The 20,806-nt window shown below is 51.5% G+C and overlaps 1 protein-coding gene across 2 annotated transcripts in view; it reads left to right on the top strand.

The window, feature by feature from the left end:
• Window positions 1-20,806, top strand: part of GRK5 (G protein-coupled receptor kinase 5) — a 199,114-nt gene that overhangs the window by 83,560 nt on the left and 94,748 nt on the right. For both annotated transcript variants that reach the window (XM_081075259.1, XM_081075260.1), the window contains exon 2: window positions 5,405-5,500. In XM_081075259.1, coding sequence (XP_080931385.1) covers window positions 5,405-5,500 — 96 coding nt within the window. The remainder of the gene's footprint in view (window positions 1-5,404; window positions 5,501-20,806) is intronic.

Genomic DNA, 20,806 nt, shown 5'->3' with positions numbered 1-20,806 from the left:
AAGACAGCAGGGCTGCCCGATGCTTCCTGCCCTGAGGAACCGGGGACGGGGCCACCCAATGGACACAGCACAGGCCCTGTCTCAGGAGATTCTGGGCTACAGGTGCCTTTAGTGGCCCCTCTTGTTACGTTTCCTTCTAAACATGAAGCCAGTGGGTAGTTATTTTGGGGCATCTCCACCCGGCACCACCAGATCATGTCCTTCAGGTGGAGCACTTTGGGACAGTGACGTCACCGAGAAGCCAAGGGCTGGGGTTCTGGGGGAATTGAGGATGAGTCACCTCAATTCAGGGAGCTTCACAGAGGACGGTGCCTTGAGGCAGAGACCCTGCAAGTGCGGGGTTTTTCCAGAAAGTGAGGCCCTCAAAGACAGGAGGAGGCCACCAGCCCTGAGTTTGCAAGCTCCATCCCCCTGCCCTCCCCACCCAATTGGCTCCCTTATTATTTATCTTGCCTGCCAGTATCTACAAAAAAACTCTTGGAAAAAAAGAGGTTCTATTGCCCTGTCCTGGCAGAAACCACCCCGGTCCCGGGTGAGAAAACTAAGGGCAGAGTGGCATTGGTGCTTTCTCCTGCTTCCCAAATGGCCTGTCTCCCTTTCACGGGGGTTGCCAAGTGCTTTGGGTTGAACAAAGTCCCCTGCAGGCTGAGGTCACCTCAAGTCCACTTGGCTGGAGTTATGTCCCTTTTGAAAAGGCTTGAGTCACTCGGTGGCGCAGCCCCCAAATTCGGCCCTCTAATTGGGATCGTGCCTTGTTTGGGGCTGACTGAAAAGAGACTTTGAACCAGAGAGATGCCACGTACCCTCCTCAGCAGCTTCAGCTGGATGTTTCACCCTGGTGGTGGAAAAGGTGGCAGAGCCCAGGTGGTTCAGATGAAATAGCAGTGGTGGGGAGGGCATGAGTGGAATCAGCAGACACAGGGGTACCTTCCCTCATCAGAAACACCAGCCGCCTCCACTGTGCCCGAGGCCTCTGAGCACACCCACAGCCTCCCCACGGTGTTATTTTCTGGAAAACCAACCCTGCTGGCAGCACTGTGGAAACTGAGTCTTAAAAGCTCACCTGGGCAGAAAGGAATTGAACAGATTCTTTAGCTCCACAGACGTCACAGGCAAAATTGTAACATTACCTTCCATTTGACCGGCTGAGAGTGGGTGACTCATCAGCGTCTTGTGGCTGGGAACACAGAGAGACCTTCCCACGTACAGTCTCTAGGATACTCGAGAACCTCCCAGACCTTGATCAGAATGTGCCGAGAGCACTTTCATGGTTCTCCCCCACCTCCACAATGTGTGTTCTAAAGACCTGCGTAGGGGCGGCCGGTTAACTCAGTTGGTTAGAGCGTGGTGCTCTTAAGAAAAAGGTTGTAGGTTCGATCCCCACATGGGCCACTGTGAGCTGCGCCCTCCACAACTAGATTGAAACAACTATTTGACTTGGAGCTGATGCGTCCTGGAAAAACACACTTGAAAAAAAGAAAAAAAGACCTGCGTAGCCACAGAAAAAAAGAACTGGAGCCACAGAATTCGGATTTCTAACAAATTTGCTCCCTCACGTTACCATAATGCTGACCGTTCCAAGCCTTGTGGCCCCTTGCGATCCACAGGCTATTCCGTGAGATGACAGGAGAAAAGGGGCCCTGCTGGGAATCCTGGGCGGCTGCAGCCTGTGCGGCTCTCCACCCATGGCCTTGTGCCTTAAACGAACCAGCAGCGCCCTAAGCTGTTTTGAAGGGAGGGTGGCTGTGTCTGTGGTCTCACTCATGCTGCCTCTGGTTATCCTGGCACCATCTAGGGACTTCTGGTCTGAAGGTGCCCACGGCTCACTCAGCCCCACCGTCTCACCTCTGCCCTCCCCATCCACAAGGGCCAGAACTGATTGGATTGTTTCAGAGTCTAGGCTGGTCCACGATGTGGCCTGGAGAGAAAAGATGAGTCGGCCAATCAGATTTGCTCCTTGGGACTTTAGATTTAGGGTTCCGGCAGATGGGCAGTGAGCTGGGCTTCAAGGTCCCAAGGACTTGGGGGCCTGGATGCTGCAACGCATCCCTATACTAAGCCCCCCAGAGTTAGCATGGGCTCTGCCAGTGAGGAAGAGTGCAGTCCCCGCAGGACTGCCCTCACTTCAGACCCCGGCCATGACCTCCCAAACAGGGCCACAGGGCTGGGAGGCAGGAGGAATCTCTGCAGAAGCATGGTGGGCGTGGCCACCTCAGGATTCTGAGAAACAGTCGAGTCCGACTGAAGTAATGAACAGCATCAACACTTTAGCCATCAAATATGCAACTTAATAGTTCAGTGGCACACTCGAGAGCCACAGATCTGTCTGGAAGTGGGGACCGCTTGGAGGCAGGTTTGGTTTGTTGTTAAGGCATGGAACCTTGCCCCAACCCTTTTGAGTTGGGGAGGAACTCGGTTTATTTCACAGGCTTTTTAGAGGAACTGGAGACCAGGTGTGAGCAGGGAGGCCATTCAGGGTCCCCGTGGCCTTTTAGGGGGACAGCCTCCTGAGAGTGGCTGAGAACTACTGAAATAAAGCCTTTGACGGCTGTCTTTCTTGATAGATGGGGTGCCCCAAGAAGGGGAAGTCCCAAGAGGGGGACACCCCCTCCCTCTTGCCCATGACCTCGTCCCCAGCCCTGCAGTGCTCAGTGTTTAGTAGATGTTCAACACATATTAGTCGAATGAATGAGTGAATCTGTGTTGCTTTTCTTAAATTAATGGATAAATTAACTTATAAAAACTACACACACATGCACACACACTCACACACGTGTGTATAAACTAGACTCATGGTTTCTGTAGACTGGCTACCTGAGAATCACCTGAGGAGCCTTTTAAGAAGCTATATTTCTGGGTTCTAATCACAGAGAGTTGAGGTGCAGACAGATGGGTGCAGCATGGGATTCTGTTGTCAATACTAGATTAGTTCTTCAAAAAACGTAAACATAGAATTACCATGTGATCCAGTGCAGGGGTTCAGAATGAATCATCCCAAAATATGCTTCTGTGGTCTCTGCTTATTTTAAGCTAAAGGCAATGGAGACTCTTCAGGTTCATGAGAAACTTTTTCCTTAAAGAATTTAAATTAGGGGCTTTGCCCATAATAAGAATTATCACCAGAAACAACTTTTTATGACTTTTATAAAAAGGTCCTAACTTTTTGTAGGACAGGCAAACTTTTGATTACTGAACATCTGCTCTTCTTATCATCCTGCAATGACCCTGCCCCTCTCTGAAGCGTCTCACCTGAAGGCATCTTCCCTCATCCGTCGCTCAGAATGCCATATACCTCATTTTAACTTTCTGTCTTTGCACCTTTCACATATGTGGGGTCCACATATGTACGTATTTAGTTAAATTTGGTTATTTTCTCTTGTTAATCTGTCTCATGTAGATTTAATTGTTAGAATTGAAGAACAAAAGAACCTTGAAGGGTAGAGGAAAGTTTCTTCCTCCCCCACACCAGCAATTCCACTCCTACCGTGTTTCCCCGAAAATAAGACTGGGTCTTATATTAATCTTTGCTCCGAAAGACGCAGTAGGGCTTATGTTCAGGGGATGTCATCCTGAAAAGTCATGCTAGGGCTTATTTTTCGGTTAGGTCTTATTTGGGGGGAAACACGGTAGGTATATGCTCAAAAGAATTGAAAGCAGGGACTCGTATCCATAGCAGCAGCATTTATAATAGCCAAAAGATGGAAACAACCCACGTGTCCATCAACAGATAAATGGCTAAACAAAATATGGCCTATACACACAACAGAATTTTATTCAGCTTTAAAAATGGAATAAGAGCTGACACCTACTACAATGTGGATGAATCTTGAAAACATTATGCTAAATGAAATGAGCCAATCACAGAAGGATACACATTGTATAATTTCACTTATATGCGGTACCTAGAGTAGTCAAATTCATAGAGGCAGAAAGTAGAATGCTAGTTGCCAGGGTCTGGGGGTGGAGAGAATAGGGAGTTATTATTTAATGGGTACAGAGTTCCAGTTTGGGAAGATGAAAAAGTTCTAGAGATGGATGGAGGTGATGGTTGTACAACAATGTGAATGTACTGGCCTCCACTGGACTACATACTTAAAAATGGTTCAGAGGGTAAATTTTATGTTGTGTGTATTTTACCACACACGCGAAAAGCTTGCTTCGTCCCAATCAGGTCGGGGAATGACTAGGGTGGGAATGTGGGAGGGGAGGCGATGTGGACGAGATGGTTCGAATGGACCTTTGAGGCCTTGCAGGCTGTTAGTGGCTGAGATGGCAGTGCTGACATGGCAGCCTTCTCTGGGAAGTACATCCTCACCTCTGCCCCTCAGGAGGCCAGGCGGGCTGCCGGAATAGAGGTCTCGTGCTCTGTCCACAGGGACAGCTGCTGCCCAGCTCCCGCTGATTCTTGCCATGGGAGATGCCCGGTTATCGGGAGAAGTCCGAAGTGGATTTGTAGGCAAAATCTCCGAATGTTTAAATCTTGACAACTGGTTCAGTGAACAGGCGAGCAAACAAGCCATGTGTGGGTCAGACAGAACAGATCTGCAGCCTCGGGGCTGGGCTGCCATCTTTTCCAGGAGCTCACAGGCTCGGGCCCCAGCTTGAGAGATCCCTTTGCCCGCTCCTCTTAGCGCCGCTGTATCACTTCTGAGGTCTGACACCCGGTTTCTCGTTGATCCCTGAGAATTTCTCTTGCTTTCAGTGCACCCAGGAGGGAGGTCTAAAGGGTGAGGGTGAGTGTCCAGGGTCTGGATTCCACTCAGGCTGGGGTCTTGGCTCTGCCATTAGTGAGCTGTGGAGCCATAGGCATCTTACTTCTCTCCCTCCCCATGCCTCAGTTTCCTTATCTGTCACGTGGGAAGAGTAAGATTCTTGCCTCATAGAGTTAGAGTGAGGACTCCAGGAGGGTGCATGTGAGGGGTTTGGCCCAGGGCAGAGCCAGCGGAAGGGCTCTGCAGAGTGTGCCTGCGTGTGCATGTGTGTGTTGGCTCCGGCTGAGGGGAGAGTAAGTGTGGAGTCAGTCAGACCCTCAGCTGGTGAGTTACACAACCTCGGACATCTGTTTCTTCATCTGTGACGTTGGCCCAGTGATTGCTTCCTCAAAGAGTCATTCTGAGGATTAATCAAGATAATGTTCAACCAGTGCCTGGCCACAGCACATGCCCGGTACACATTCGTTCTGCCGTTCAGAGTCTGAGGCCTCCGCCTTCTCTGCAGACTTGACAGGAGGAAGCTGGGGCTGGTTGGCCAGGTTGCAGACAGGAAGGGCCGATTGCAGAGAAAGGGACTGTTGTGAGCCCTTCTTCCCCAGCTGTATCCCAGGCTCTCGGGGATGGGACACAGGCTCAGGAGCCTTGGATGCGGCACCAACATCAACTGACATCTTTGTCCTCTGTCTCTGCAGGGGGCGGAGGAAAGCGCAAAGGGAAAAGCAAGAAGTGGAAGGAAATCCTGAAGTTCCCTCACATTAGCCAGTGTGAAGACCTCCGGAGGACCATAGGTAAGCCATCCTGCCTCCAGGGAGCTCGGGGAGGGGCCGGGAGGGAGCAAGGAGCCTGTTAACCACCAAACGGTGGGTCAAATACAAATCAGCTGACTCCATGATTCCGGGTAAGGCTCCAGGCTGCCATTCTTGCTAGTTGTCGTAAAGATACAACCAATATTTATTGAGTATTTGGTGTGTACCGGGCAGAATTCTCTCTCAGTTACCCTTAGAGGCAGGTACTTTATTTTACCCCACCTTTCAGATGGGGAAACCGAGGTGCAAAGGGGTTCCGCATCTGGCCCAGAGTCACACAGCTTGTGGGAGGGTGGTGGACGTGGGCCAGGCCCCACACTGAAGCCCCGCTCGTAGCATTCCACCTTCCTTCCTGGAGCCCATGGAGCCCATCCTTTGCAAACAGCCCCAAGCTTTGGGAGCCCAGGGTGGGCTGAGCATTGGGCTCCCTTTCCTCTCGCCGGGGAGGTTGGTACTCAGTAAGGGGCTGCCGGCACAGCCAAACACACCTGGTGAGGTCCATCCCGGCCCCACTTAGGACACGGCTGTGGGCTGGCAAGGGCTCACGAGGGGTGGGTGTGACGGTGCCCCGCTTCTTAGTGGGGGGGACCCTGGCCCTTCTCCTCTGCCCGTGGGAGGGGTCCCCCGCTCGATCCTTGAAGGCTTCATGTTAGCACAGGATGGCCCTCTTATCCAGACCTCTGCAGACCCATCTGCTGTTGGGGCATCTCTGTACCTTTGGATGAACTGCCCTGTGCCTGCCCTACAATGTGACACCACTCCCGACCATTTACTTTTCTAAATGGCTTCTCCACGTGGCCTGGCCTCCAGCAGTTTCCCAGGCCAGGGAAGTGCATGGCACCTACATGGCAGCCCAGGACTGCCAAGTGCTGGCCTGAGGCCCACTCTCCAGATTCTTCGGTGCCACTGTGACAGCAGGTGGCAGTTGTTCTTTCTGTGCGTCCCACATGCCTAGCATGGGGGAGGGTTTGCTTAATCGGTGTTCATGAAATAAAAGGCAGCCACCTGCACCCCACGAAGGCTGATGTGAGCAGGTGAAGAAGGTAGGGTGCTAAAGAATGGGGAAATGTCCTCGAGACCCACCTTACATCTTGGAATCATTATGGCATTCTTGGGGGTGAGACTGAAGCTGGCTCAAGGCATCAGGGCCTCTGGGTCCAGACAGACATGGGTTCAAACCCTAGCCTTTTTGCTGGTCACTCAACAAGCTACTCAGCCTTGCTGAGCCTCAGTGTCCCCAGCTGAACATAGTGATAGTGAATGCAGTCAAATGAGACTGTGTGTAAAGGGCTTCCCTGGAACCCTCTCAGGAGGAGGGACTCACTCCCCTCAGCACCCCAGCTTTCTTTCTGGAATGCCTGATAGCTCCCACCCTGCTGGGCCACTCATATGTTGGGGGCTTGGGTGGCCATGCTTGCTCGTGATCCTGGAGGCACGGGGCAGTTGCCACTGACAACTTTGAAAGGCCTTCCGAGAGGGGAGGGAAGGGAGAGCCCCCAGGGTTTGTCCATGACCTCCCAGGGGTGTTTTGTTCTTCGTGATAATTTAGGCTTAAAGAGAGTATGGGTGGGGAAGGGGTGGGTCCTCAGTTGCCATGGTCGCTGTACACCCCTGGGGATCCAAGCTCTCTCTTTATGCTCTTCGGTCCAGGGGCAGCATGTTCATTGGCTACCAGAATGCCTTTCCTGGAGGTTGAGTCCCACTTTTCCTCAACGAGCCCCAGGGAATGGCTCCCACTCAGCCTCAGAGCCAAAGGGTTGATCCAAGAGACCTTTCTGAGGTGTTGAATTGGAGGAGAGAGCTTGCAGGAGGAGGAAAGGACCTCCAAAGCGGGTAGCTATACCAAGAGGCGCGTGGCTGTGTGAGGGCTGGGATCACCGGGGAGGGGCCTTGCCTGAAAAGCCCACTCTTGGGAAACCATTGGCTTCTCTGTCTTTGGGCAAACTGCCCATAGGTGGTGGTGCCAGGAATGCTTTGTGAGGCACAGCCAGGTCTAAAGACCACATCCTCAGACGAAATAAATTAGCTTCTGGCCAGGGTCTTTCGGAGTGTCCTGTCCCCTCCTCAGCCATTGTTGGATATCTTTTTGCCTCTCAAGCATGAAAGGCTCTTCAGGAAGGATCTTTTAAATTCACCATCGTGTACCCGGTACCTGGCTTACAAGAGATGCCCAATAGATGGTGGTTGATGGATGAGTGAAGGAAAGAATGAATGAAGACGTGTGAGTGAGTGAACACTGAACTGTCTCAAGTAAACGGAGGAGTATTGAGAGTAATATAACAAGCATTCATGTATCTACCATCTGGATTGAAAAACGCTTACTGCTTTGCTATATTTGATTTGTGTGTTTCTTAAAAATACAAAACATATGAACTATAGGACTTGTGGTTCTAGACAGATGAAGTGGACACCCTGTTCCCTGTCCCTCTCACCACAGACAGCTTTGGACATCATGTATAGAGCAAATGTAGGGAGATTCTGAAAGACGGAGAGAAGAGGCACACTGGCGGGGGAGCTTGGCCTGTGAGCAATGATGTGCCAGTGAGTGCCTGGGTTTGCCTTTTTGCCTCACTACTTCCCACAGACTGGGTGCTGGAGAAACTGGGAGTGCCAATAAGCGCAGACAAAAAAGACCCATATCCCCCCCCCCCCCCCCCCGCAAACAACAACAACAAAAACCCATGCTCTGTAGCCAGAGGCCTAGGAAAGGGGCAGCTGAGCTGAACTGGGAAGCTGTTGGTTGGTACAGCTGTTGGTACAACTGTCAAACTTCTGTACCGTTCGTCCCAGCAGTACGGAGGGCTCCCTTTCTGCCTTTCTTCTCACTCAACCTAGATCCAGCTTCAAAGATCCAGGGCGCCCTTCTTTGCGCTCTTCTCCTCTGACTCACAGTTCTGATACTTGGCGGAGGCTCGTGCCCCAGCAGACCCTCAGCACCCCCTCCCTGCAGCCCTGCTCCCCCTGAGGCTTCTGGACATTGCCCTGGAAATGCCGGCAATGTCCCTCACCTTCCGGTTGGCTCTGCCCTCTTCACTTCCGGTTAGGGGACCCAGAAGTGTAGGATCTGCCTCTGAGCTTTTCTTTGTCTGTGGACCCCACCCCACAAGGCCCATCCCCATGGGTCCCTCTCGGTCCATAAACAGGCCTCTTGGCAGGGCCCACTCCCCTGGGAGGGTGCGAGCGGGCATGTGACAATGAATTCTTCCGTTCTCCTAGATGCTAGAGGGCATTGAAAAGAGTCTGTGTGCGAGTGCAGTGTGAGGGGAGGCCGGGCAAAACAGGAAGGGCACCATAAGCCGAGGGGCTGCCGTCCGTGGCCACAGGCCCCAGTGCTTGGGCTTTCCCGCCTGTTTACACTCTGTCGCCCTGCTGTTTGCTGAGCCTCTGCTGGGGTTCTTTTGGAAAGCTTTCTTAAATAAAAATCTCATTGCTTTTCTAGACCAAGACACAAACCAAACAGTGGCAAATGCCGCATTTATTTTTCTTGTGGACACATGAGCTCACGCTCTGAAGCTCTTTGGGAGGATGTTCTGCCACAAGCTTTGGGCCAAGGTGACAGGGCCTCTTTGGGCCCAGAGGACAGTGCTGGGTGGGAAGGCCCTTGATCAGAGCGCACAAGGACCCAGGGCCGCTGCCCCCTCTGCATTGCCCAGAGCAGTGGTCAGTGAAAGCCCGCCCTCTCCTGCCCATAGCACTGCCCTGCACAACCACAGGCCATGTCCTCCCAGCAGCCAGGGTGACTTTGAGAAATGAAAACTGTACCCTCTGAATCCCCTGCAGGAAACACTGCAACAGTCCTCCATCCCCCTTATCCTGCCTTATAAGCACATTGGCCATTGGGTGAGGCCTAGAGACGCCTTCTAAATGCTTTCATGTGTATAAAATAAAATACAGGGGATTACAAAGGAAACCTATTCTTTTCAGTTATTCGGTACTTTTAAAATTTATGATATTGAAGTATATGTGCTTTTTTGTTAAGACTTTAAATAATAAAGTTTGGCAGCAAAGAGCTACTGTAATTTTGAATGTGAGGAGCATTAAGTGATATTTCCAGATACCTGTCATAATGGTGCTATGAATGGCTCTGCGATTTCTGTTGCTGACGAGTCCCAGGTGCCGCTAACATTACTGTGGGTTATTGTCAACTTTCACGGCTGCACCAAATGCTCATTTTTAGTTAGAGGTTGGTGAAAAGAGAGATGACGTGTTCTTCCGTCCAGGTCCATGGGCCCCCTAAATACTGTCCGTGGACCTCTTGGCAATGGCCTTCCCACCCTGCCCTTCATGAGCCGGGCTCGCCTTTGTCTCGGATTACTCTCTCCTCCCCAGTCACTAGCTGCACGGATCGTCTTTTTGTTCTTCAAATACCTCAGACTTGTTTCCAGCCTGAACTTTTGCAACTACTGTTCCCATGGCCTGGAATGCTCTTCCCCTCAAATTTTCCAGGGGCCTGTAGGTCTCCATTCAGATATCCTTCCTACAGAAGCATTCCCAAGCAGCCTCTGGAAAGGAACCAGACGCTCCCTGCAGTTGCTGTTTGTTAATGTCCTTTGCCCGTAACGCCATCTGAAGTCATCGTTTGTTTAGTTGTTGACTGTGTCTTTCCTGTCTCCCTCCCCCCACTGCACTGGATGTCCCATGACAATAGTGACTGTGTCTTGTCTGGCTCACTGTCAGGACAGTGCCTGGCACGTAATAGGGGCTCATTAAGTACTGGATGAATAAAGGAATGAATGAGGTGGAATATTGGAAATTAGAGGCCTTTAAAAAAAATGTGTAACATGTGCTTGTCATACCCAAATTTAATCTTAACCAGTGGTTAAAGTCATAAAAATGTAGACTTAAGAGGTACCTTAGAAAACATCCACTTTAATACTCCTCCCCACAATACTTATTAGATAGATGAGTCAGCTTAGCACAGTTACAGGACTGGGGCCACGGTTTGGTACCCACTCAGTGGGGGACGTCACCTAGTGGCTCCTGGCCCCGGCCAGTTTCCCCTAAGGCTACAGTTTGAGTTATTCTCACAGTGATGTTAGGTTTCCACAGAATCCTCAACACAGGGAACCGGAGAGCATCTTGTCCAACCAGCCATTTCAGACCTGAGTAAACAGGCTCCAAGATCAGAAGTGACCTGCCCGCCCAGGACAGTGCAGGCCCCTGGTCTACATAGCTTCCCATTCCACAGTATCCTATTGACTCATAAACATTTTGGGCATCAGCCCCTACCAGTAATCGAAGGAGAGATTCATGAGGCACTCATGCGGGCAGACGTTTCTGTCTGTCTGTTTTTCTTTTTATATTGTCTTGTAAGTATGGGTTGTAGTTCATTTGTTTATTCAAGCAGTGTTTATTGAGCAATTACTATGTGCCATCCATTGGGGATGGGGAATCACAGATGTGAGTCCTGCTCTCCTGGAGCTCATTCATGGCTTTGCCCAGGAGACTGAGAGAAATAAAGTGATGATAACAAGTTGAGAAAGTTCTATGATGGAGGAATAGGTTGCTGAGCTGGAGAAAAGTGTTGAGGGTCTGCACCTCTCAGGAACATCCCTGGAGGAGTTGGGATCACTCTGAGCCTCCCAGGGCATCTCTTTCTGTGAGCTGGACCCCTGCTGTCCGTCTTGGAGTCTCCATTACTAGCACAGTGAATGGATGCGTCGTGGAAGGATGGATGGATAAAGTGGCTGAATGGACATTGTCCTCCTTCCCAGCCTGGAAACTGTGATTGGCAGCGATGAATATTAAGACAGAAATTCCTTGCTACACACATCTATTTCCAGTGTGAGCCCCAGACATGAGTAACTGATTTTAGACAGTCCAGGCTGAGGACAGACAGACCATGAGAGGATGAAGGGGTTCTGTAATCTGCTTGATGAAACATCAAATAATGACATTAGTTAATAAGCTAATGGTTCACATAAGATAATTAGAGGGCCCAAATCAAAGGAGTTCTCAGAATGTCCAAAACTTGGAAGGCTAAAACGTCATTGCGAAGATAAAAGATTGTTGAGGTCTGCAAATATTTCTCAGTGACGCAGGAAGTTCTGTTGGGGAAAAGTGTGGCATTTTTATTTATTTAGCTCAGTCTCATTGCGTACTTTATTCTTCCATTAAAAAAAAAGTTTGAGGGGGCTTGAGTGAAAGAGTTGATTATTCCACTGTTTGGCAATATTTCTGTAGGAACTGTCCAAAAGCTATATAATAAATCAAGACCCCCTCCACACCCCCTGGTGTGACTGACGTTTACGAGGAGGCTGTTCACAGAAAGTGATTGCTGCAGTGCCCTGTGCCCTCACGACCGACGACCCATGGGGAGATTTCGTTTGCCTGGCGGGACAGCCTCGTGCCAAAGCCTTAACTCTTTCCTAGAGCTCTTTCCAGAAGCTCTAGGCTGCGGGGGATTCCTAGAAGAAAAAGTAGAACCTTCACATTAAAGAAAAAAACCCAAAGCACCATAGAAATGTGAAGATGGCCGTGAACTAGCCGCACTTGACGAGTCGCTCCCTCCAGTGTATGATATTCTTTAAATAGGAAATCAGCCTGCAAGGACTGGTTGGGCCCCTGCTATGTACTAGGCGTTGGTGCAGGCACAAGAGCTGTGCCACTGCCTATAGAAGTGCAGTCTCCTGGAAGGACCTCCTCTGTCATTGGTACTAAGGTCAGAGGGTGGCTCTGCTGTTCCCAGCCGAGTGACGGTGGGCAAGTTGTTTAATTTCTGGGTTGCAGTTTCTTTGTCTGTAAAATGGAGACAGCGATACCAAGCTGGTAGAGTTGGTGGGTGGGCCAGCAGTGTGCCTGGCACATGCCATCATCACCGGGGGGCGAGTGGCTTCAGGGCAGAGGTTGAAGACCCTTTGGGAGGACTTTAGAGTTTTCCAAAGAAGCTGAACTGGCTACAAGCGATGAATGGAACGAGCTGTTTCTGTGCTGCATTATGTGGGTCCAGTGTCCCAGGAACCCCTGCCTTGGGGCCATCTGAATCCTACCCCACTCAGATTCCTGTAGCTCTTCCCTTCCATGCTCCTCTTGACCCCACAGCACACCCCGGGAAGCTAACAGTGCCCCACTCTGCCCAGATCCCTGGCCTGGTGGGTTTCTTTGCAAGGACATGTGGCTGTTCTAAGAGGCTGCACCCCAGAGTCCTACCAATGGTTGCCTCTGGGAAGCCGTGAAGCTTAGCTTTATCTGTTAGGTGGTTTTTGAAAAAGGAAAATGAGTAGGTGTGTTATTTTGTGTAATTAAAAGTTGAATGAAAAAAGACTGGATCTGCTGCCTGATTCCACAGTGGGGCAGTGGGGACAGTGACACCATTTCCCTCTTTCCTTGTTGACTTTGTGTCCCTTGAGGAGTCTGTGGGCTCCAAGAGGATGGTCAGAGCCTCACCATCTTTGCATACCCCACAGGACGGGCTGAGGGGCCCCTGCCCGGTTCTTCTGGGATGCCGGAAGGCAGGAATCACCCTGTAGCCTCCAGCAGGTGAGGTCTCAAGGCCACTGTCTTGCGAGGGTTTGGAGGAAAGCCCAGGCCTGAATCAGCTCAGTCTGACTCTGGACCCCACCCCTGGAGTCTCCAGCCTCGTGCTAGGCTGCTCAGCTCTGCTCTCCGACCAACAGTGGCCCCACAGGGTCTCTGTCTACACCACATCGGTGCTCACTGGATGGAATGGGGTGGTTTGGGTCCTCTCCCGGAGATGCGGCAGGGGCTGGCCTGTGCCTCAAACGCCTTCCCTTTCTGCTCCCCACTGCTCAAGGGCTGCTGCCATCCTGGCATTGTCAGGCATGCATCGAGGTCAGAAAAGGATTTCGGGCTCCTGGGTCGGGTCCCACCCCACCCAGGGGTGCACATGACCCAGTGCCTTTCAGGCCTGCCAGGCTCGCACACGAGCTCTTGATTTCATCGTCAGGGAAACCAAGTCTTTCTGCAGACGTCATTCCTGTCCTTGGGGTGATAAGGACGCGTCATGGCTGTCGTTCTGCCACTTGCCATGCCCTGATAAGGCACAGCATCTGCTCGCAATTGGAGGGCAAGATAAATTTAGACGTGGCAGATTTAGAACCTCAGGTGACCTGTTTGCAGCTGTAGCACTCGGGAGGGAGAGGACAGCCTGGCTTGTCTGCCCTCTGTTCTCTGGGCATTCCTCTCACTATCCCAGCAAGATCAGGAGCCAAGGGGTCGGTCCTTGGTGCCTGGTCTGAGCTTGTGAGATGCTCAGACATCCTAGTCAGTGCGTCTTGCGTTTGGAGAGTCTTAGAGTGGCACATCAATGGGGCTTTTACAGACAATCTGGCATTGGCTTCTTTCAAAGACTGCCCTGCGGGAAGCGGGTATGACCCAGAGCAGGCTTCTACCTTTTTACCTTTTATATTTGGGCCTCTGTGCAATATTTTATTCCAGGGTTAAAACCAAGTTTGAAAGCCACCGCTCTAGATAATGTCTCTCATTTTCCAGATAAGTGAACTGAATCCCAGAGAGACAAGTAGGACTTGTCAAGTCTCGCCGTGATCTGACTCCAAGGCGGGCTTTCCCACACTGTCTTAGTTTCTCATAACAATGTGCCACAGACCGTGGGCTTAAACCCCGGAAATGTAAGATCTCACAGTTCTAAAGGCTGGAAGTCTGAGATCGAGGTGTCGGCAAGGTCGGTTCTTTCTGAGGAGCAATGTGTCCTAGGCCTCTCTCCCAGCTTCTGGTGGTTTGCCGGAATCTTTGCTGTTCCTATGCTTGTAGATGCATCTCACCACCTCTGCCTTCACATGGTGTTTTCCCTGTGTGTCGTGTGCACGTCTGGGTCCAAATTTCCCCTTTTATCAAGACACCAGTCATGTTGGGTTAGGTCCCACCCTAATGACGTCATAGTAACTTGATTGCCTCTGTAAAGACCCTGTTTCCAAGTAAGGTCACAGTCTAGGGAACGAGGGAGTAGAACTGCAAGGTATCTTTTTGAGGGCGGGGAGGGCTGCACAATTCAATCCCTGATGCCCAACTTCTCACATGGTCTGTGGAGGTCAAGTCTGAGGGGCCAGAGGATCATGATTCCCATCAGGTCTGAGGGTAGACGCTTCCCTCCCTGCTCACCCAAGCTTGGGGTTTACCCCTGCAGGCCTGGGCCGACTGCCCACGCGCCACAGGAAAGTCTACAAATATCTAGGGGAGGATTAACTGTTTCCCAAACCGTGTGGTATGGTGCTTTTTCATTCCCTCTTTCTATTACTGTTGTTATTGTTCATGTCATAGTAACTGGTAAATTATTTTGCTAAAAACCATTCAGAAAATTTTAAGGACAGGCCACCCATAATTTTACTGCTCAGCTCCAGCCCCCTGTGACAGTTTCCTTGGTTCCTTCTACCTTTCCCCTCGTGCATGCCTACAGTTTTGTTTCTTACTTTTTCTCTTATTAGAATTTCAAAAGTATTTTCCCATGTCATTAAAATTCTCCCTAAATGTGATTTATGTTTTTCCATTTGACACATATTTATTGAGTGTCAGACACTGGGGCTCCAAAACCTCATCAGCGACCAAAACTTAAACCTCATGTCCTCAGGGGCTGCTGTTCTCCAGGTGGGTGATTCCACCAGTGGACAGTGGTGACCAGCCTGTGGCCCCTGACCCAGCATCAGTCCAGGCCCCCGATTTGTGCCCACCCATGGCTTGTTTATTTCCTATGGCTGGATTCTCCCTTTAAGCTCCCTTGAAAATAAGCCCTCACCCCAGAGCCCAGCATCGGCCTGATTTTGAAAGGCCTCTTCTATATCACATGTATAGATAGTATTGTATTACTCTATTTGGTGGTGGTTTCCCCCCCTAGTTTTTTTGCCACCACAGTTAGCATTCAAATGAACACCTTTGTACTTCACTGTGTCATTTTGATCTCTGGCTCCGAGGGCAGGGTGAGAAAGCCCACACTGTCTTTCTGAAGGCCAGTTGCATTTGGCTAAAACCCGATTAGTGTGTGCCGCGGCCTCTGCCTCTGCCTCGTCTGCTGCCTGTGGAATGTCCGCCCTCCAGCTCATCTGCAGACGCCGTTAACCTGACACGTGCTGCTGATGGACAAAGCAAGGTTTGGGGAGCACCCTGGGTTCCGCTTGCTTACCAGGCCCAATCCGCTGCAGTCATAGGCATGAGAAGGGCTCTTCTGTCTTTCAAGGCCTGTCACTGAAAACAGGAAAAACAAGCTGCTTTATGCAGTAACGGGGACCTCAAACCAGCACAAGAGGCCAGTCGACCCGCAGCAGTGTGAGCATGACAGCATTCTGCCCCATAAAGAGACGCTAGGACAACACTTGGAATGGTCTCTGCCCAGACTGTATTTACGGAATTTATTTCCCGGGCTCCGTCTGTTCAGCATCTCCCCAGGCGTCCGCCTCAGCGTGTTAAACGCTCCTTGTTCTGAGTACCCCGGAGTTAGCACCCAAGAGAGGGTGAGAAGAAAAAATGTGGGTGGAAGGATATTTGGGGCCAATATAAACTTTTCAAGTTAAAAAAAAAAAAAAAACCTAACCAAAGGACAACAACAAAAAATTTATCCCCTTAAGAGCTCCTGTTGACTTCTACCTGCGGCCCTTTCCAGCCAGTGTTAGAAAGGAAAACGCAAAATCAAGAAACATTTTGATTGCTGCTTTTTTTTTTTTCTGTTTCGAGCTTGTGCTGTCCTTGTGTCATCTTCAAAAATTATTTTTAAAGTTATCTCTTAGGGCCGGCCTGGTGGCTCAGGTGGTTGGAGCGCTGTGCTCCTGAGCTCTCCCTGGAGCTGGGCTCCTGTGAGCAGCCAGAGGTTGGCGTGAGCTGCCGCGGGCTACTGAGTGCTGCCACGGGCTACCGTGTGCCACCATGAGCAGCCGGTGACCAGCGTGAGTGGCCGGCAGCCGGTGAGAGCTGTTGTGGGCTGCTGTGAGCGGCCGACCGACGACTGGTGATCGACTGCCTCAGTGGGGGGGAGTTGATCACAAGGCTCATAATACCAGCCTGGGCCACGGAGCTGTGTCCTACAAACTAGACTGAGAAACAACGGCTTGAACCGGAGTGTGTGTGTGGTGGGGGCAAGGCGGAAGAAAGGGGAAAAAAATCATCTTTTAGTTCTTTTTCTCTTTACAAAAACGATACACATCCACCGATGAAATTTCCAAAACATAATCTAAAAAGAGGAAAATAAAAATTGCCAATGGGATAACCGCTGCTAACATTTTGGTTTATGGCCCTTTCGTAGTTGGTTCTGCTTATAGAGAGAGAATTGCACACCTCTCATTTGTTTCCCTGCCCAGGCCATTTTAAATTGAAATACGTACGTGGTTGTAGTATTCCCACTGGACTGGGAGGCAGAAGACCCCGGTTCTTGTGCCACCTTGATTCCGTGATCTTGGGAAAGTCACTTAACATCCATTTGCTCATCTTTAAAATGGGGATCCAGTAATCCCCACCTCAGTGGATGACCAAGTGGCCCACGGAGTTACTGGTAGAAAGTGATTTGTAATGCGCTCCACAATTTGGTGTGGCCATTTTCAATGTGGTTATGGGACCCTTGGGCTAGACAAATAGCTGAAGTCATTTTCCTGTCTTTCTGGTGAACTGTAACCATTTTTTCTAAAGCCGCCCTGTGTCTGATCTTAGTGAAAATCGCCACATCCCTCCAGCTGCCCAGAGACCTGGAACCTCCCTTGCCCTCTGCCCTGCCACCCCCCCGCCTGTCCAGTGCGTGTGGCCAGTTTCTCTCCATGTCCAGGCATCTCTGTCTCTACAGTATCTCTTGGGTTGGCCCCCTCTCTCGCTATCCCCACTATTTCCCTCATCCTGACCACCTTTGTCTCCTGCTTGAAATCCTGTGTTGCTCCCAACTCCCTCCAGGCTCACCTGTTTCCAGACAAGTTCCACGCAGCAACCAGAAGGCTCTTTCTAAAATGTCCATCTGATCACGCCACCACCTGCTTCAGTAGCTTTCCATTTCGGTCAGGGTGAAGCCAAAGGTCTTAGTAAGGCTGACCAGGCCTTGCTTAACTGTTCCAGCTTTGCCCCCTCTTGCCATCCCCAACTCCGCCTTTCCTGAACATTTCCTCCCTTCTTCAGGCCTTTGCTGGCACACTTCCCTAGCTCTGCCTGGTGATCTACTCAACCTCGGGCCTCTACTCTGTAGGTGACTTCCTCCAGGGAGCCTTCCCTGGTGACCTCACCTGGCCTGGGCTTGGTCCTCACATGACTGCAGGCCCCATAAGGGTAGATCCTGGTCTACCTGGTGCTGCTGCCCCAGCACCCAACGAGAGTGTGTACTGTGTGCCAGGCCCTTTCAGAATCTGGATTTTCTTTGCTCAGATATTTTTGTTCTTCCCTGGAGACGGGGGGAAAACAACACATACCTTAATCTTCCCTGATCCTGGAATGATTGTTGATGGGTCTTATTTTTCTCATTGAGTTCTTTTAAAAGGCCCTGGCAATCACCTGGTCAGTTCTGAAGTAGCTGCTTTTAATCAAAAATGGCTCAGGGAGGAGATGTCCTACTGTAACCCCCTAGGGCAGCGACCCCACTTGTCTTTCCCTTTCTGGGCCCTCTACGGACCTCAGTGGGAGGTGTGGGAGAGTTGGAGGGAAGGTGTGTGCTCCCAGAGCTTTGTCATGCAGGATCCCTCTACGTCGGAGCCCGACTGGCTGGGCAGAGATGGGCACAGAGGTGACGCTGTTCCAGGCCTTTGGCTGAGCCCAGCTTGGGGCAGAGAACGGTGCTGAGAACGATGTCGCCAAAAGACTCCGTCATCAGGCTTGGGTGTCAGCAACCGGCATGTGCCTGGCAGCGGTGGGCGCTGCGCTTCCTCTCAGGCAGGTCAGTGGGGACAAAGCTGTGGAGCGGCTAACCCAGCTCGGTCAAGTTGGGATGGAGACAGCGAAGAGCGTGAGCTCAGGTGTCAGAGGAACCTGGGATTGAGCCAGCCTCTGTTCCTTACTGACGGTGACTTAGGGCAAGTGATTTAATTTCCCTAATCCTCCATCTCGCTCTCTGCAAAATGGGACTAGGAGTGTTGCAGGGAGTGAAGGAAGACACACACGGGAAGGCTCTACCCAGGGCCTGGCCCCCCGTCAGAGCTACAGGCAGCAGCGGCTCCACCACCTCTCATCATTACTGTCATTGGCTGTCGTCACTGTCGGCAATAGTGCCGTTCAGTTCAGAGCTTTGTTTCCTGGTTCCCCTGGGTGGTGGTTGCCAGCTCCTGCTGGTTTTAAGTTTATCTGTTCATTCATTCGTTCATTCATCTGTTAAGCCCTTCCTCTGTGCCAGGGACCCGGGGAGCTGCCAGGTGGTCGGGAGCTGCTTTCAGGAGTGGCTCTTGGCAGCGTGGGCTGGACCACATTTATTGCCTTTATGTAACCTGAATGTAACCCCTTTCCCTGAGCCCCAGGCCCTTCCCTCAAATTGCTGTTTGCGAACTGTCAGAGCAGACCTAGAGGTTCTGCGTGGTACACCCCTCCTCTTTCTTAAAGCCTCTCTCACCCACCCCTCTGCCTCCAGGCTGGAGGGGCCTCAACCACCTCAGACCCGGGGTGATAGCCAGTCCCATCCATGAACACCCGTTCAGCTTTCTCCCTGGGCAAGGCCTGCAGAGCATCCCGAGGGGGAAGGTGAGGCCAGCTCCATCCCTTACGGAGCTGTCCCTCGTTGGGAAGACAGGACAGGAAGCACACACGTGACCCTGGGAAACAGCCACGTGAAAGTGGGCAGCTGTCAAATGTCTGCCCTCAGTACCAGTGCCCAGAGGTGGGGCAGGGAAGGGGGACAGAGCTCTTTCTGTTGAGTAGTGGGAGACAGGGAAGACTCTGGGGCTCAGCAGGTTCTAGCATCACGTCCTGGGCACTTGTGTAGCTGGGCATTGCTTTACAGACAGGCTCACTGCGTCATTACAAAACTCTATGAGCCAGGTACCCTTTTCCTCACCCCAATTTATGGATGAATATGCAGAGATTCAGAGAGATTAATTGCTCAGTTAGAAAGCTCTGGAAGAAGCAGAGCCCAGATTCAAACCTGGGCCTGAGTCAAGGCCACGCTGGCTGTGCGTTTCCACCATGTTGGCCTTGCGTTGTCCATGGAGGTGGGACAATGTGGGGCACATTTGGGAGGTGTTGTGTGCCCTGCTTTGTCAGGCTTGGTGCCGAGGGAGCAGGTCCAAGAGAGGCCGGGTCAGGCCGGAGACGCCCTCATCCATGTCTGCAGCCTGAAGGGGTAGGTGTTTGTCCTACAGGTAGTAGGGAGCCCATGGATGTCCGTCTCTGACAGCCCCTGCAGAGGGTGAGAGCAGAGAGCACAGAGGCTGTGGACAGAGAGGTCTGGGCTTGCAGGGCAACATGACGTCCATTCCCTGCTCCAGATAGTTATCCTTTACCTGCTATGTGCCAGGGAGACAGGAGACAGTTTCTCTAGTACCCAGCCCAGGACCTGGAATGTACCATAAATGGCCTCCACTTCTGATGATGATACCTCATGGCTCAGGTAACGTCACAGGGGGCAGGAGCTCCTCTCACCTGCAGCGTCAGGCTGGGAGCAGGTCACGGATGCCTTTCCAATCACCTGCGAAGTCTCTGAGCGTCAGCTCTCCCTGTTGCCCACCTGTCTCTCCTCCCCTCTTTTGGGGGGTGGTTTCTCACTCCCCTGCTGTCTGTTCTCTCACCCTCCGCCCCTGCAGGGCCTTTTGGAAAGTGGCAGATGGGCATGAATGTCACACTGGCCATCTCTTTCCCCGTGCTGTGTGTGGGCCCAGCCGAGAGAGCATCTCGGGCCCTGTCCAGGTGAGGCCTGCAGACCTAAGCGGACTGGGGGTCAGAATGTTCGTTGTGGGGTGCAGAGGGAGCTCTCTAGCCCTGGCAGTCCGCCTATGGGACAGAGTCAAGGCCCAAGACAGGGCCTCTTACCTGGCCTGTCCTCTGCCCCTCGACTTGCTGTCTGACTTCCAAGTAAAACCACCCAGCGTGGTCCTCACCCCAGGACTCCCATCCCTGGAAGTCTTCAGGTGTTTTGTGCCCTTGGGCAAACGTCTACCAACATGGTGGTTAACAGCGTGACCTTTCACGTCCCAGTGTCAAATCCCTGTCTCTGTGTAGGAGCTGTGTGACTTAGAGCAGTTTGCTTAACTTCTCTGGGCTACAGAGCATCTCCCACTTGTAGCGTCAGGTGGTTATTATGTGCCATTGTGCCCAGCATTTTGCATGACCTTCTTATATCCACCCCATAACCCTAAGAGGGAGGTGCTGTTCTTAGGCTCACTTAGCAAAGAAGGAAATTGGGGTTTGTGGCAGTGAAGCCCCTTGCCCAAG

The sequence above is a fragment of the Rhinolophus hipposideros genome (assembly GCF_964194185.1).
Source record: "Rhinolophus hipposideros genome assembly, chromosome: 15".
Taxonomy (NCBI): Eukaryota; Metazoa; Chordata; class Mammalia; order Chiroptera; family Rhinolophidae; genus Rhinolophus; species Rhinolophus hipposideros.
This window is presented reverse-complemented; position numbering and strand designations above follow the sequence as displayed.